Source organism: Wyeomyia smithii, chromosome 2, assembly GCF_029784165.1.
Source record: "Wyeomyia smithii strain HCP4-BCI-WySm-NY-G18 chromosome 2, ASM2978416v1, whole genome shotgun sequence".
In the NCBI taxonomy this organism is placed as follows: domain Eukaryota; kingdom Metazoa; phylum Arthropoda; class Insecta; order Diptera; family Culicidae; genus Wyeomyia; species Wyeomyia smithii.
The window spans coordinates 109,788,362-109,806,686 of NC_073695.1; the positions used below are offsets into that span (position 1 = coordinate 109,788,362).

At 43.5% G+C, this 18,325-nt stretch overlaps 1 protein-coding gene across 1 annotated transcript; it reads left to right on the plus strand.

The window, feature by feature from the left end:
• The first annotated feature begins 11,154 nt into the window (after nucleotides 1-11,154).
• LOC129719811 (uncharacterized) lies at nucleotides 11,155-17,484 on the plus strand. Its single transcript, XM_055671217.1, has 6 exons — nucleotides 11,155-11,162; nucleotides 11,221-11,601; nucleotides 12,138-12,586; nucleotides 12,664-13,623; nucleotides 13,679-15,558; nucleotides 15,691-17,484. The coding sequence occupies exons 1-6, from the start codon at nucleotides 11,155-11,157 to the stop codon at nucleotides 17,482-17,484; spliced, it is 5,472 nt and encodes a 1,823-aa protein (XP_055527192.1).
• The last annotated feature ends 841 nt before the right edge of the window (nucleotides 17,485-18,325 follow it).

The following is an 18,325-nucleotide window of genomic DNA, read 5'->3' on the forward strand; positions in this document are numbered from 1 at the left end:
TGCTCGGACCAAGCTTTTGAACTTGGTCTCAAGCTCAAAATACCGCTTAAAGTCGTCGGGTTGACCTTTCACCCAAAAGAAGGCCTTAAACGCGTCGGATTTTTCCGTGAACACATCGGAGCACTCTTTGTCCCACCACGGAGTGGGAGGCCGCTCTTTGATCGTCACGCCGGGATATTTCTTCGTTTGAGCTTGCAACGCGGCGTCGAGAATCAAGCCCGCGAGGAGGTTGTATTCTTCAAGTGGTGGGTGATGTTGAATCGACTCGACAGCTTCTGATATCATTTCCTCGTTTAATTTCCAATCGATATTCCGTGTGAGGTCATACGAAATATCAACTGATCGCGTACGAGTTGCACAATTATCAATTGAAATTTGAATAGGCAAATGATCGCTACCGTGGGAATCAAGGACTACCTTCCATATGCAATCCAACCGTAGCGATGTTGAACATAAAGATGAATCTAAAGCACTGGGGCGCGCTGTAGGTTTCGGAACGCGTGTCATATCCCCGTTGTTTGATATTGTCATGTCGAAGTCGTCGCAGAGGTTATAGATCAAAGAGGAACGGTTATCATTAGAAGGGGAACCCCAAGCCACGCCGTGAGAGTTGAAATCTCCCAAAATCAAACGTGGCAAGGGAAGAAGTTCTATTACATCAAAGAGCTGCCGTTGCCCAACCTGTGCTCTGGGAGAAATATATATTGAGGCAATACAAAGCTCTTTACCTTGTATTGTCATTTGACATGCGACAGCTTCGACGCCTGGGACCGTGGGGAGGTTAATACGATAGAAGAAATAGCACTTCTTAATCCCTAGAGGTACTCCTTCGTAAGGGGTGTCTCGGTCGAGGCGAATTATATTAAAATCATGGAAGCTAAGATCTACATTTGAAGTGAGCCAAGTTTCACAAAGGGAAAATGCATCGCATTTATGCTTATTAATCAAAACTTTAAATGAATCAATTTAGGGGATGATACTTCTACAATTCCACTGTAAAATAGAGATAAAATCCTTCATCTCAGCCGATGAATTAGCCATCGAAGGATACGATCGCTGCAAGGAGGGGCCATTTAGCAGTCAACTGCTTCAAAAACGTTTTAACTGTTGGTAGAAATGCCAGCAGAAGACTTTTAAGAGGATCAGTTATGTTGAAATTTTCAAAAATACAGTCCACAATATCTGAAAACTTCAGCAGTCCAGATTCTGGCTGAATCTTGGACGAAAAAGAAGGAACAGTTGGGTTTTTTGATGTTCCTGGAAGTGCCGGAAACTCCTTACTTGAATTCAGTTTTGCCAATCCCGGAGGAGTTTGCTTCGGATTTTCTACAGCACTTTTTTGTTTCTTAGTATCAGTCACTTCAGTTGGAGACCTTCTCTGTCCTTTCCTAGGAAGCCTAGGAGAAGAAAGGTTTTTCCTCTTCCTAGATTTCCCGGGTTCAACAAAAGAAGATTCCCCAACTGAATCGTCAGAATCAGACTCATCGGATGGCAAGACCTCGAAGAGATTCGGGGAAACCAGTTTGGTGGCAGCGGCCTCTTTGAGTATTTCTGCGAAAGTGCGCTTAGAGCGCTCTTTCAGAGACCGCTTGATCTTGTCTTGGCGCTGTTTGTACGCGGGACATGCGGACAGCTCATGCGGAGTCTGCCCACAATAAAGGCACTTTTCAGCACCCTTATTACAGGCGTCATCCGCATGTTGCTCTCCGCACTTGCCACAACGTGCTTTATTGCCACAGTGGGAGGCCGTATGGCCCAACTGTTTGCACTTGATGCAATTCATTACCCGCGGTACAAACAAGCGAACGGGCAGACGCACCTTGTCCACGAGCACATAGATCGGCAGAGCAGACCCGGTGAAAGTCACGCGAAAAGAGTCTGAAGGGGTGTAAGTTTTTACACCCTTGTCGAGCGATACTGAATGTAATGGCTTACATTCAAGTATCTTGGCAGGTTCAAGGCTAGAATCCTTGAAAAGGCCTTTTCCAGCCTTCAACAGGTCCTCCGCAATCAGACTCGATTCGCTGACCACACCGTCAATCTCAACTACGCGAGCTGGAATGTACACGTGGTACTCCCGCGTGAAGAGCTCACAAGCAGCAATCTCGTTTGCTTGCTTGAGGTCGGACACCAAAACACGCAGCTTATTCGGGCGTACATTGGTAATTTCAGTCACGGCTGTAAACCGTGCCAGATCTTTACATATTTGCATTGTGTTCAATGCTTTCACTTTCGGCCGGAAAAATACAGCCCCAATACCAACTTTGCCCTCCGGATACTGCTTAAGCCGATGGGTAGCTTCCTGCGGGGTTCCATTCTTAACCCTTGAAACTTTGTATCCGGGAGGGCTAGGCGGTAGAACGAGCGGGTTTTCATCCCCGCGTTCGTCGTCCATGTTGGACGCGTAAGCCACACACGCAAAATGCCAATCAACAAATAATATTGTAGAAAAAAACCAAGAAAAAAAAACTACTTATCTTCTGCAGCCGCTCTCCACCGCAATCAGCGCACGGGCGATACCAATCTCCAGTCCTTCACACAAGAGTCCGCTAGCAAAAGCTGCAGCCGCTCCAGCCACACAGCAGCACCAGTACAGCCAAACAGCAGTACGCCGGGTACTGGATCTCTCGCAGTAGCGACACAACGTACAGTCTGTGGCGTACGGTAGCAATAGGCGATGATGCGTTCCTTTGTCTTCAATAGACGACGGCAACGAGCTGCAGTGCACACGCAATACAATGCACGGTGACCTTGAAGGCGATTGACTGGTCGGCACTATCGAGATCGAAATGAAATTGCGACCGAACACGACGAGAGCACAACTCGGAATGACCCTTTGATCTGTTGTCCTCTGATGAAACCGATTCTGACGATTCACCAGCGGGAACATCTTATGCCAATCCTGGGGCGTCTAGAAAGAGGAAAAATATTTCCTCTCCTAAACTTCCCCGAAAAGGTCCTAAGATTTCTCAAAGTGAAATGAAAGTTACAAACAAACCAAACAGTGCTGCGGAAAAACCGAAGCAAACTCCTCCTGGGCTTGCAAATTTAAAGTCCCAGAAGGAGTTCCCAGCACTGCCAGGAACATCTAAAACCCCAGTTGTTCCTTTTGCACACCCAGTTGATGAAACATACTCTGGATTTGTGAAATTCTCTGACATTGTGGGCTGGATCTTTGAAAATTTCAATATACCCGATCCAATTAAAGTTTTTCTTACAGCATTCTTCTCAACAGTTAGATCATTTTTGAAGCAGTTGACTGCCCAATGGCCCCTTCTTGCAGCGATTGTATCCTTCGATGCCTAATTCATCTGCGTATACGAAGGGTTCTATCTCTGTCTTACAGTGGAATTGTAGAAGTATTGTACCAAAAATGGATTCATTTAAGGTTTTATTAAATAGAAACAAATGCGATGCATTTTCCCTTTGTGAAACTTGGCTTACTTCAAATATTGATCTCAACTTCCATGATTTTAATATTATTCGCCTTGATCGAGACACCCCATATGGAGGAGTACTTCTAGGGATTAAAAAGTGCTATTCTTTCTATCGTATTAACCTCCCTTCGATTCCAGGCATCGAAGTTGTCGCATGTCAAATGACAATACAAGGTAAAGAGCTTTGTATTGCCTCAATATATATTCCTCCCAGAGCACAAATTGGGCAACGGTTGCTCTTTGATTTAATAGAACTTCTTCCCTCGCCACGTTTGATTTTGGGAGACTTCAACTCTCATGGTGTGGCTTGGGGTTCACCCTACAATGATAACCACTCCACTTTAATCTATAACCTTTGCGATGACTTCGACATGACTATTTTGAACAACGGTGAAATGACACGTATCCCGAAACCTCCAGCGCGCCCAAGCGCTTTGGATCTATCCTTATGTTCGACGTCGCTACGGTTGGATTGCACATGGAAGGTAAACCTCGATCCCCACGGTAGCGACCATTTGCCTATTCTTATTTCAATTACTAACGGGTCAACCCGCATGCGACCAATTGACATTCCGTATGACCTCACACGGAATGTCGATTGGAAGTTATACGAGGAAATGATATCAAAAGCGGTCGAGTCGATTCAACATCATCCACCACTTGAAGAATACAACCTCCTCGCGGGCTTAAACCTTGACGCCGCGTTGCAAGCCCAAACGAAGAAATATCCCGGCGTAACGATCAAAGAGCGGCCTCCAACTCCGTGGTGGGACAAAGAGTGCTCCGATGTCTACACGCAAAGATCCGACGCGTTTTTGGCCTTCCAGAAGGGAGGTATACCCGGCAACTATATACGGTATTCGGAGCTTAATACCAAACTTAAAAGCCTGGCTAAAGCAAAGAAACGCGTATATTGGCGTCGGTTCGTGAACGAGACGTCGAGGGAGACATCGATGAGCACTCTTTGGAACACAGCCCGAAGAATGCGGAATCGCGTAACGGTCAACGAAAGCGAGGAGTCTTCAAGTCGGTGGATATTTGATTTTGCCTGGAAAGTATGTCCGGACTCTGTTCCTGCGCAAAACTTTGTTCGCGATGCGTCTCCGGGTCACGACGCGATAGAATCACCTTTTACGATGGCAGAATTTTCAGTTGCCCTCCTGTCCTGTAACAATAACGCGCCTAGGTTAGATAGAATCAAATTCAACTTGTTGAAGAATCTACCCGGTAATGCCAAGAGGCGCTTGTTGAACTTGTTCAATAAGTTCCTGGAGCAAAACATTGTACCGCAGGATTGGAGGCAAGTGAAGGTGATCGCCATTTAAAAACCGGGAAAACCAGCTTCTGATCACAACTCTTATAGGCCGATTGCAATGCCATCCTGTATCCGGAAATTGATGGAGAAAATGATACTCCGTCGTTTAGACCACTGGGTCGAATCAAATGGTCTACTATCAGATACTCAATTTGGCTTCCGCCGTGCCAAAGGGACGAATGATTGTCTTGCGTTGCTTTCAACAGATATTCAGCTGGCGTATGCTCGCAAAGAACAAATGGCGTCTGCGTTCTTGGACATTAAGGGGGCTTTTGATTCCGTTTCTATTGACATTCTTTCGGGTAAACTTCACCGACAAGGATTTTCTCCAATTTTGAGCAATTTTTTGCACAATTTGCTGTCCGAAAAGCACATGCATTTTACGCACGGCGATTTGGCAACTTTTCGCAATAGCTACATGGGTTCTCCCCAGGGCTCATGTTTAAGCCCCCTTCTTTACAACTTTTATGTAAATGACATCGACGAATGTCTGGCAAATTCATGCACGATAAGACAACTTGCAGAGGACAGTGTAATCTCTGTTACGGGAGCCAAAGCTGCCGATTTGCAAAGACCATTGCAAGATACCTTGGACAATTTGTCTGCTTGGGCTTTACAGCTAGGTATCGAATTCTCTCCGGAGAAGACTGAGATAGTAGTTTTTTCTAGGAAGCATAAACCTGCTCAGCTTCAAACACAATTAATGGGTAAAACGATTTCTCAGGTTTTGGTACACAAATATCTTGGTGTCTGGTTCGACTCTAAAGGCACCTGGGGTTGTCACGTTAGGTATCTGATGAAAAAATGTCAACAAAGAGTAAATTTTCTTCGTAACCGGACAATGGTGGGGAGCCCACCCAGGAGACCTTATAAGGCATTACCAAACAACGATATTTTCTGTCATTGAGTAGGGGAAAGTAGGTAAAGACGGACACTGCGGGTAAGATGGACACTTTCAATATTTCACAAACTAGAATGTATTATGATAGTTGAGTGATGCGAATACCTTCTTTATAGTGTGTTTATGCTTTTGAGTTGCATTATCGGTTTTCAGCAAGCAAACTGTAAAATTTGTGAGTAAAACAAAGAATATTTTCTTGAACGCGCAATTTGATGTAATTTTTATTCCACGGAAAATAGTGAAAAACTTGTGAAACTTACGTGATTTCATTTGTTCACAATAGTAAAGTGATAAATAAGTCTTTCCTCGGTTTTCTAGTGAAAATCCAGCAGATTTTCGATGTTCCGATGAAGAGCTACGATCGTTTAAAAAATTTACAACCAGGTCGGGCAAGACGGACACACTAAGGTAGGGAAAGATGGACACACGGATTTTCCAAGAATTTCCACATGTAGCATCTGGTGTGTACTACAGATGTTCACAAAGTACACCCGCGAGAGAAACCAGCAGATATTATTCACTTATCAGTTAGAACAGGCCATATAGGCGGAGAATTTTCGCCTTCATCGAAACCCATCCTCTCAAACTGTTCACGTGATGTATAGATAGACTCTAATAACGTAGAGTAATGTATGGCCATCACTTAACACATAAATCAAAACAATACTTAACGTACTACATCTTTTTTGTGAGTGTCCACCTTTACCTTCGTAGTGTCCATCTTACCCACCCCAAGTGTCCGTCTTTCCCAACCATGTCAAAAAACAGCAATTTGTAGTCTTATTTTTGGAGAACCAAAAACACATAAAACTTGGAGGAAGTTCACTAATCTCTAAGTCTTAGCTGGAGTACTACCATTGAAAAACCGCTTCTGGAGCCTGTCTTCTCGTATTCTCATCAAATGTGAGGTCTTGAACCGTCCCGTGATTGAAAATTGTGAAAGGTTAATCGAACTCAATTCTCAAACCCGTTTTATGACATTGTATTTCAATCACAAGTCCCAAAATATTAACCCTTCTTCGAATATTCCAAATCGGGTCAAATTATCAAATACTTCGGATTCTACTGTGTTTTTCGATACATCCATGATAGAAGAAACTCGTGGAATCCCGGATCATTTACGCGTGCAGCAGATCCCCAAATTTTTTTCCAATAAATATCGAAACATCAACTGCGACAATATGTTCTACACTGACGGATCACTTCTTGATGGGTCCACTGGCTTTGGTATTTTCAATAACAATTTAACCGTCTCCCATAAGCTCGATAATCCTGCTTCTGTTTACGTCGCAGAATTGGCTGCAATTCAGTACACCCTAGGGATTATCGAAAAAATGCCCACGGACCATTATTTCATCTTTACGGACAGTCTCAGTTCCATTGAGGCTCTCCAATCGATGAAAGATGTTAAGCACTCTCCGTATTTCCTGGGGAAAATACGGGAACATCTGAGTGCTTTATCCGAAAAATCGTATCAGATTACCTTAGCGTATGTCCCTTTGGAGCGGACTCTTTGGCTAAGGTGGGCGCAACAAACGGTGGAATTTATGAAAGACCAATTGCCTTTAATGAATTTTTCTCATTTGTACGTCAGAATACGATTATCAGTTGGCAAAATGCTTGGACCAGAGGGGAAGGTGGTTACATTCCATAATCCCCAAGGTGTCGACGAACCCGTGGTTCAAGGGGTAGGATGTAGGTCGGGATTTCATTTGCGTGATGTCCCGGCTTATGTCCAATCACTATAGATTTGACGCGCATCTCCGTCGTGTTGGGCTCGGAGAGAGTGGTGTCTGTGCCTGTGGTGAAGGTTATCACGACATAGAGCACGTTGTTTGGTCATGCCCTGTACACCGTGACGCCAGGTCTAAATTATTAGCTTTCTGCAGGCCGTAGGTAGACAGTCGGCTGTTCCTGTTCGTGATGTCTTGGCGAGCCGTGACCTATCCTACATGTCCCTTATATACGTTTTCCTGAAATCCATCCACGCCCCAGTTTAGTCCTATCCCCTTCCGCCTACATCCAACCTAACGACAAGAACACGTTAAGACCCCGGATCCGGAAACAGCAATCAGACCCGCACGATAATCTCAAGGCCCTAGGGAGACCAACCCAATATGCCACTCTGTAATATCTTGGCCCAGCAGCGGAACAAATTTAATATGCTGCTTACCTATGGCAATGAAAACCATCATACAGTAAACCAGTGCTTTTAATGCAAAATATTATAGCTTTAAGTTAGATTTAGTTTCAGCTCGTAGTCGGCAGCGAGGATAAAAAATTTGCTTTTAGTTATTAAGATACTTTAGAAAGTAAGCTACCAGATATAATTGGCGCCGTTAAACATTAAATTGTATTTGTGCCGTGTCAAATAAATTAAAGATGAACAAAAAAAAATTAACACACATATAAACATACAGTGGCACATACAGTGGCACATACACATGAAATAGAATTGTTTCAAAAAAAAAGACGCGAAGCTAAAATGTTGTAAAAAACCTAAATTATTCCACCTAGCGGTCAGACTCAGCCTTTCTCATTCAAACTTATTATATGTAAAAATAGATTTACATGACTGCTTAAATCCAAAAAGGTATATTCACTCTTTGGGTTCAAAAATATTGATGTGGTAATTAAAGTATAAAATATGAAATTTGACGTAATGTTAGTGCTTCTGAAATAGCGAAATATAAGAAATGACTCTTAATTTCGAACAATTTAATCACGAGCGATACCGGGAACGTTCAAATAGTACGATACCACATTTAAATCATGTTGAGGCCATATATGTTGATCAAAGCAGCTATAGTGTTGAATAGTCTTTGAATTTATTTTCTTTACAAAACTTTTGAACAGTATATAAGTTTGAGAGATGACTCGTTCGTATGACACTAGTTATGTTCAAATAAGTCGTGTAATACTTGAGATAATAGATTTTCGTTGTTTTACAAATTAAAACATAACGGTTGCTTAAGTTTGATTACAATCAAATGAAAAGGGAACGTATGGGGGATCCGATTACAGCAAAATTCAACAGGGTGTTATGAGGCAGCTAGACCTTTCGTTTGATACTAATTCTGTGGAAATCGTGTTAACCATCTCTGAGAAAAGTGAGTGAGCCCAAGTAGTCATCAGAATATGTTTCTTTTCATAGCTGGATTTCACATTTTTAAACATAACAGGAAAAGTAATGATCCGTTCGCAAAAAAAATCATTAGGGTCTTATGGGGCAACAAGACTTTCCATATGACACTGACTTTATGAAAATCGGTCCGGCCATCTCTGAGAAACATGAGTGAGATTAAACAGTCTCCAGAACACGTTTCTTTCTGTAATTTCTGAACCATATGTTCAATCTTCATAAAATTCAAAAGTTGAGGGTTTTTAGGTAGACCGTTCATTTGAAACCAATTTTGTTCAAATCGGTTGTGTAGTTTCTGAGATATTGATGTTTCGTGATTTTTACATTTTGATACATAACCTCTAAACTAGAAATCAGATTACAACAAAATTCAATAGGGTCTTATAGGGCAACTAGATCTTTCATTTGCAATTGATTTCATTGAAATCGATTCAGCCATCTCTGAAAAAATCGAGTGAGATTGGGAGAGCGTTACACAAACACATGCAAAAAATGCTCAGCTCGTCGAACTGAGTCGAGTGGTATACGACATTCGGCCCTTTTGAGCACTTTTATACCTTTAGTTTTTGCAGTGATTGCTATACCTTTCTAGGAGAAAGGCAAAAAGTGAAATGATAGAAATGACTTTTAATTCCAACTTAAATCCTGAGCAAGGCCGCAACATTGAAATAGTACAATATTAAATTTAAATGATGTTGAGGCCACATATTTTGATCGTAGCTATAGTTTTAAACAGTCTGCGGGTTTAGTTTCTTTCTATAACTTTCAAACCACATGTTTAAACATTATGAAATTCATTGTTTAAGGATTTGAAAGCCCATTTATTTAAATTCAACTATGTTCATAGCTTCTAAGATATAAGAGCGTTTTTCACATTCTGACGCAGCGCCAAAACTAAAAGTTTGATTACAATGAAATTCAATAGCAACCTAACCGGCAAATAGACCCTTTATTTGACACCAAGATAGAAAGAATCGGTCAGACCATCTCTGAGAAAAATGAGTGCGAAAGAAAAGTGCACATACACACGTACACACCCACACACAAACATATACACCTATACATGCATATATGCAGAAAATGCTCGATTCGTCGAACTGAGTTGAGTAGTATATGACATTCGGCCATTTCAATCATTTTCTACCTTTTGATTAGCCAGTGATCGTTAGGAGAAAGTCATTATGTTTACTTTCATTATGTGATTTCACATTTTTATGAACAACGGACACAGTTACAATCCGATTGCAATGAAAATCAATAGCAACCTATGGGGCAACTAGACCTTTCATTTGACACTAATTTTGTGAAAATCGGTTCAGCCATCACTGAGAAAAATGAGTGAGTTTAAAAAACCTCAGGATAACTTTTCTTTACATAACTAAGTTAAGGGTTCTGGGGACAGCCCAATCATTTGAAACCAGTTTTATTGAAATCGGTTGTGTGGTTTCTGAGATATTGATGTTTCGTGATTTTTACATTTTGATACATAACCTCTAAACTAAAAATCCGATTACAATGACATTCAATAGCAACCTATGGCGCAAATAGGCCTTTCATTTGCAATTAATTTTATGAAAATCGGTCCAGCCATCTCTGAGAAAAGTGAGTGAGAAAAAAAAGTTGCACATACATACACACACACACACACACACATACACACATACATACATACATACAGAAAATGCTCAGTTCGTCGAAAAAAGTCGAGTGGTATATGACATTCGGCCATTGGGACCACTTTTATACCTTCGGTTTTTCCAGTGATTGCTATAACTTTCTAGGAGAAAGGCAAAACGTTCATAAAATACGTAATGCTAGAGGAAAAGGTAGGGAAGGCTATCTGACGAAGTGACCACCCATGCGAAAGATTTCGAGAATCTATACAAAAGAAGAGGGTTTCGAAATTATTTATTTTCGTTCTGCGTAATTAATGTACGTTCTCTACTTGAATCATAAAATTTACAAAAAAGTATTGTTATTTTATCGACTGGTAGTAATTATGCGGATGTTTTTTTTTGTTTTGGCTTTTTCAGTCTTTTTGAAAAAAGGAAATACACGACAATCTAGATAAATTGCCCGACGTTTCGGCCGTTTGGTGGCCTTTTTCAAGGGAAACTGTATTGATTTAATTCATTTAATTTAATATGATAGTAATCCGACATTCAAATCATTTGTAATTTAATATGATAGTAATCCGACATTCAAATCAAACATTACGGACCCAGTGGTATGCGAAACCGATCACATCTGGACGCATCCTGAACTACCATTCATTCCACCCATTAGCAATGAAAATCAACGTAGCGCAGAATTTCATTGAACGAGTCACGAAATTAACAACGACCGACAACAGCAAACAATGGCAACGTAAGACGATCTTCGAACACCTCAGACGCAATAATTATCCACCTTCTCTAATAAACAGGTTGATCAATCGATGCTCCAACGCAATCAGAACAAATTTGCCAGTCAACACCGAGAGCCAGATCGTACCAAGTCGATGCACACCGGGAGACACACAAACTACCTATCGATCACTGCCACACATTCCAGAATTGACCACATCCATAGCGAAACACCTGCTAATCGATTATCCGCACCTGAAAATAGCACTAAAACCCGTCAAAACAATATGTTCGCATACGAATAAACCAGCGTGGCCTGGCTGTCAAACTTATAAACAACCTTGTGCGAAGATCCCTCGGTCATCGAATTTTCGAAGTCATCCCATCAAACTATCATCGATGCAGAATGCCGATTGTCATTTGTTGACTTCCTTGTTCCGCCAGCTAGAATATTCACCGAGGTATAAATAGCGTTCCAGCACGTGAAATACCCCTCTTCTACTCCGACACGGATGGTATTCAGTACTCTAAATGAGCCCTGATAGTGCGTTTCCAATCAATGCATAAGTTAAAGCTGAATATAAGATTAAAAAATGTAGTTGTAAGCTGAAATATATCTAAATTAAGTGAAATTAACCTTCAAAATCAAGAGAAAAATTAATGAAGTGAAAAGCTAAATAAACCGTGTTACATGAACTGAAGTAAAGCAAACTTAAAAGTGATCTGTGAAGAAACCAACGCAGCCACATCTGTTGTTATCCGCTGAGATATCGACATCTGGTCCTTCGAGCCGGATGGGCCGCGCACTCCGGTCATCTGGAACACCCCTTAATTGCTATCCGTGGATTTGGCCACTACCTGAAGTAGTCCGGCATAAGTTCGAGTTGCTGCTAAAATTTCTATTACAAGGCATATAAATCGCCTCGAGAAGGTGATTATATTTCCAAATCTTCACAACCTGTCACGTTTGTGCTCCGCGTTGCTTTCGATTTCACAGATCGATCTACGTTCTCGCTTACGTTCCGGCCTTCGTCTTACCTCCCGCCATCATGTCTAACGAGCGACGAGTGAAGGCCCTTAAAAATCGAATGAAGAGTCTGCAGACGTCCTTCTCGCTCATCACAACGTTTGCAGATAACTACCAAGAGGATCAACACGCTCCAGAAGTACCGGTTCGCCTGGAGAACCTAAACAAAGTGTGGACTGACTTCTCTACTGTTCGGTCGGAACTAGAAGCTCTAGATGAAGCCGGTATGGAACAGCATCTGAAGGATCGAGCCACCTACGAATCGGCGTACTACAGGGTTAAAGGCTTTCTCCTGTCCGTAAATAAATCGCCACAGTCGTCTCCGACACCTCTCGCCTCGACTTCTACTTCAAACCAGCAAGGCCCTACGTCATCCCACGTTCGTCTACCAGACATAAAACTTCCGGTTTTCAATGTGAGTCTGGATAATTGGCTGAATTTCCATGACCTCTATATCTCTCTGGTGCACTCATCTAACGATCTGTCCAATATTCAGAAATTTTACTATCTTCGCTCTTTGTCTCCGGTGATGCTCTTAAACTTGTTCAAACGATTCCCATCACAGCTTTAAATTACCCCGTTGCATGGAATTTATTGGAAGAGCATTATAAGAACAAGCCACGCTTGAAACAGTCGTACCTTAACGCCCTCTTCGAGTTCGCTCCCCTCAAACGCGAGTCGGCAGCAGATTTACACGCCCTGGTCGAAAGGTTCGAGTCAAACGTAAAAGTGCTACAGCAACTAGGAGAGAAAACGGAGTTCTGGGATCTTATTCTCATTCGAATGCTCAGCGTCCGTCTAGATGCCACTACCCGTCGCGATTGGGAAGAATACTCTTCGTCCAAGGACGGTATCTCGTTTAAAGATTTAACAAGCTTTATTCAGCGAAGAGTATCTGTTCTTCAAACACTAAAAGAAAAAAGTGTGGAAACTCCGCCCTCCGTACCGTCGTTAAACCAGCCGAAAAGGTTTCCCCAACGTCCGACTGCCTGTCACACTGTCAGCCAGTTCTCCACTAATCGGAAATGCTGCATCTGCTATGAGCATCACCCGCTCTACATGTGTCCAACGTTTTCGAAAATGAGCGTTGAGGACAAAGAAAAGGAGATTCGTCGTCTACAACTATGTAGAAACTGCCTGCGTAAAGGACACGTCGTTCGGGACTGCCAGTCTTCCAGCTCGTGTCGCAAATGCAAAAACCGTCACCATACTCAACTTTGTTCCATTGAACCCGCTATGGCTGCGAGCCAACATCATACAGCGTCGTCGAAGTCAACAGTGAATCTCACTTCTGAAACCCAACCACGAACATCAGCCACAGTGACTGTTAACGAGATTCCCAGCTGCGCCAATACTGAAACTAACCATACTAGTGTACTTCTCGCCACCGCCGTGGTCCTTTTCGTCGATGATAATGGAACTGAGCATGTAGTTAGAGCACTCCTCGATTCTGGCAGTGAGTGCTGTTTCGTGTCGGAAAGATTTCTCCAAACAGTAAAAATCAAACGCAGAAAGGTTTCCGTCCCTATTTCTGAAATCGGTCAAGCTACCGTCAACGCTAAGTTTGCAGTTCCAATCACGAGTCTGCAATTACTCTACTACAGTTGAATGTTTGGTTTTACCCCGGTTGACATTGGACTTGACCTCCACCTCCATCGATGCTTCTACTTGGAACATTCCGCCCGGGATCCAGCTTGCAGATCCAGCTTTCTTCAGTCGCAAAGTAATCGATCTAGTTCTAGGGGCAGATGTCTTTTTCGAGGTCTTTAACGTCACGGGTCGAATTCGAATTGGCGATGATCTTCCGCTTCTCATTAATTCTACGTTCGGTTGGGTAGTTTCAGGAAGAATTTCCAGCCCAAAATCTAACAGACCGTTCGTCGCAAATGTTGCTACCATCGGCGATTTGACGCAAATGATGGAACGATTCTGGACTATTGAAGAGGGAAATCCGTCGTCATGCCACTCTGTCGAAGAAGCCGCCTGTGAAACTCACTTCAAAGAAACCGTCTCTCGTAACGAACAAGGACGATACATTGTTCGCTTACCCGTAAAACCTGATGTCTTAGCCCGGCTTGGCGACAACCGTCGCGCCGCATTCCGAACGTTTCGAGCCATGGAAACGCGAATGGCTCAGAATCCGCACCTTCGTGAACAATACGTCGACTTTATGACCGAATACGCCACCTTGGGACATATGAAAAAAGTCGACGACTACGAAACACCGCCCAACCCTTGCTACCATCTTCCGCACCAGGCTGTTATCAGAGAAGAAAGCACGACCACCAAAGTTCGCGTCGTTTATAATGCGTCGTGGAAAACGAGCCAAGGCCCTTCCCTGAACGATGCACTTATGGTGGGGCCCATCGTCCAAGATGATATGAGATCCATCATCATTCGCGGCAGAACTCATCGCGTTATGCTAGTTGCTGATGCTAAACAAATGTTCCGCCAGGTCTTGGTTGATGACCGCGACACCGCTTTGCTGAGAATCCTATGGAGAAACTCACCTGATTTACCACTGGACACGTACGAGCTGAAAACGGTTACCTATGGGACAGCCTGTGCACCTTTTCAAGCTACAAGAGTTTTAATACAGCTGGCCGACGACGAACAACACGACTTTCCAGAAGCTGCTCAAGTCCTGCGCAAGGATTTTTATGTGGATGACCTTTTCTCCGGAGCAGAAAGCATAGAGAAGGCCATCGAACTTCGAGAACAACTTACCTCACTTCTTGAAAGAGGAGGATTCGTCCTACGTAAATGGGCATCTAACAAACCTGCAGTTCTTCGTGACGTCTCTACTGATAAGCTGGCTCTAGAACCATCAGTAGATCTCTCTCGTGACCAATGCATAAGGACACTCGGATTAAATTGGGAACCTGCCACCGACCACTATCGCTACCGTATCTCATTAACGTCTGATCCTGCAGAAACAACTAGCACCAAAAGAAATGTTCTTTCGAAAATTGCCCGACTTTTCGACCCCATTGGACTAGTGGGGCCCGTAATCACGACTGCAAAACTATTCAAGCAAGAGCTGTGGACTTTAAAAAATGACGCTGGAGAAATGTGGGGCTGTGATGATCAATTAACAAGGGCCATCAAGGAGCGATGGCTGGCTTACTGCAATCAACTTCCGCGACTGAACGATTTGAAAATCGAGCGATGGGTTCTATGTGAAACTCCGTCGTCGATTGAACTCCATTTCTTCTCAGACGCTTCACAGCATGCATACGGCGCATGTTGCTATTTTCGCTCTGTCGACGCTTACGGCACAATCAAAGTTGCACTACTAACAGCTAAATCTCGCGTTGCCCCTCTTCAGCAGCAGACCATTCCCCGCTTAGAATTGTGTGGCGCCCGCCTAGCTACGGAGCTGTTCCAACAGGTTCACAAATCTCTGAATCATTCTGGCGAAGTCTACTTTTGAGTGGACTCAACAATTGTCCTCAACTGGCTGAAAGCACCTCCTACCACATGGGTCACCTTCGTTGCCAACCGCGTATCAAAAATTCAACAGGTAACGTCACACTGCACTTGGAATCACGTTGCTGGCCAAGTCAACCCCGCGGATTGCATCTCCCGCGGAACAGAAGCAGGAAAAATTCTGAACGACGACCTGTGGTGGCACGGGCCACCATGGTTGCAGCTCGACCCTTGTTTCTGGCCAAACCAATCGACATCCACACAAAACGAGGATGTTTTTCTTGAAGCACGTCAGGTACCAGTGAATGCAACAGCAGCCGTCACCCCACCTTCATTTATCGATTCGCTAGTGAGCAAGTTTTCGAACTACAATAAACTACTACGCATCATCGCATATTGTCGCCGTTTCGTTCGAAGATACAAACCAACTTCCGAACCGTCTACATCACCAGCACATCCGTTCCTCAGCTCAAAAGAGCTACAAGAAGCCGAAGCCGTCGTCATTCGTCTGGTACAACAACAGCCGTACAATGAGGAATGGATTGCACTGCAAAACTCACGACCAATGCAATCTAAATCCAAACTTCGTTGGTTTCAACCCTTTATTGGCAGTGATCAGCTGATGAGAATCGGGGGCCGTCTAACTCAAGCGCCCCAACCTTACGATAGTAAACATCAAATTATCTTACCAGGAAAACACCCACTATCCTCTCTTTTGCTTCGTTCACTACATCACAACCATTTGCACGCCGCCCCTCAGCTACTGGTGAATGTTCTCCGCCTGCGATATTGGATCACAGGGGCCAGAAACTTGGCGAAAATCGTCGTCCGAAACTGCATTACCTGTGTGAAAGCTCGTCCCAAACTGCTGGAGCAATTTATGTCGGAGCTACCGTCCTCCCGAGTCACAGTAAGCAGACCGTTCTCCACCACCGGTATAGATTACTGGGGCCCTATTTTGCTAAAACCACCCCACCGCCGCGCCGGTCCCAAAAAAGCTTTTGTTGCAGTGTTCGTCTGCTTCGCTACCCGTGCTGTTCATCTAGAGCTGGTGACCGACTTAACTACGGCCAAGTTCCTGCAAGCTTTGAGAAGATTTGTGGCACGAAGAGGACTATGCCACACAATCTACTCAGACAACGGACGAAATTTCATTGGTGCAGCAAACGAGCTGCGCAACCTAATCAAAGACAAGCAGCACCACCAAGCACTAGCCACCGAATGTGCAGCCAACAACATACGATGGGTTTTCAACCCTCCCAAGGCCTCACACTTTGGCGGCCTGTGGGAGGCAGCCATCCACTCCGCCCAGAAGCATTTTGTGCGGGTTCTCGGTACTACTCTACTCGCCCACGACGATATGGAAACACTATTGACGCAGATCGAATGCTGCTTGAATTCACGTCCTCTTACACCCCTAAACGATGACCCAACTGACGACGAGGTCCTTACTCCTGGTCATTTTTTGGTTGGGTCCGCACTCAAATCCGTTCCTGATTCTGACCTTGCGGAAGTTCCTTGTAATCGACTAACCAATTGGCAGCTAGTTCAAAAGAAATTCCAGATAATATGGAAGCGATGGCATCTGGAATATTTAGCCACTTTACAGCCAAGAACAAAGTGGTGCAACCCACCTATCAACCTACATACGGGTCAACTGGTCCTGCTTATGGACGAAAGATCGCCACCAATGCTCTGGCCGACCGCTAGGATCGAACAATTACATCCAGGAGCCGATGGAATCATACGAGTGGTCACACTCCGCACCGCCCAAGGTAATTACACTCGTCCTGTAAGCAAAATTTGCCTGCTGCCAATCGCACCGTCTAATGAATCACCAACACCAACCGAAAGTCGACCAGAAACCAAAGCAAAACAACAGCAATGAGTCATCTCATCTACCAATTTCGTCGCTAATTACATCCCGATGCAATTTCAACATTTGAATCACCTGAAATGAGGAAAAACAATGCAAAAATGATACAGCTGGAAGAACCACGTTCGATCGCCGATAACAATAACCACTTCGAGCAGAAGCGGAAACGTCAACAGTCAACGTCTGTCATCACGGGAACAGCAACCAATAGTCATCAGAAATGCTGATTTCTGAAGGGGCCAGGATGTTCGCATACGAATAAACCAGCGTGGCCTGGCTGTCAAACTTATAAACAACCTTGTGCGAAGATCCCTCGGTCATCGAATTTTCGAAGTCATCCCATCAAACTGTCATCGATGCAGAATGCCGATTGTCATTTGTTGACTTCCTTGTTCCGCCAGCTAGAATATTCACCGAGGTATAAATAGCGTTCCAGCACGTGAAAAACCCCTCTTCTACTCCGACACGGATGGTATTCAGTACTCTAAATGAGCCCTGATAGTGCGTTTCCAATCAATGCATAAGTTAAAGTTGAATATAAGATTAAAAAATGTAGTTGTAAGCTGAAATATATCTAAATGAAGTGAAATTAACCTTCAAAATCAAGAGAAAAATTAATGAAGTGAAAAGCTAAATAAACCGTGTTACATGAACTGAAGTAAAGCAAACTTAAAAGTGATCTGTGAAGAAACCAACGCAGCCACATCTGTTGTTATCCGCTGAGATATCGACACAATAGCTAACATAATTAAAACCACGAAAGACCCATGGAACCATTACTGTAGTCCAATGTTATTTATAGTTTGCCGTGCGGCGACTGTCATATGCGCTATATAGGCATGACACGCAACCC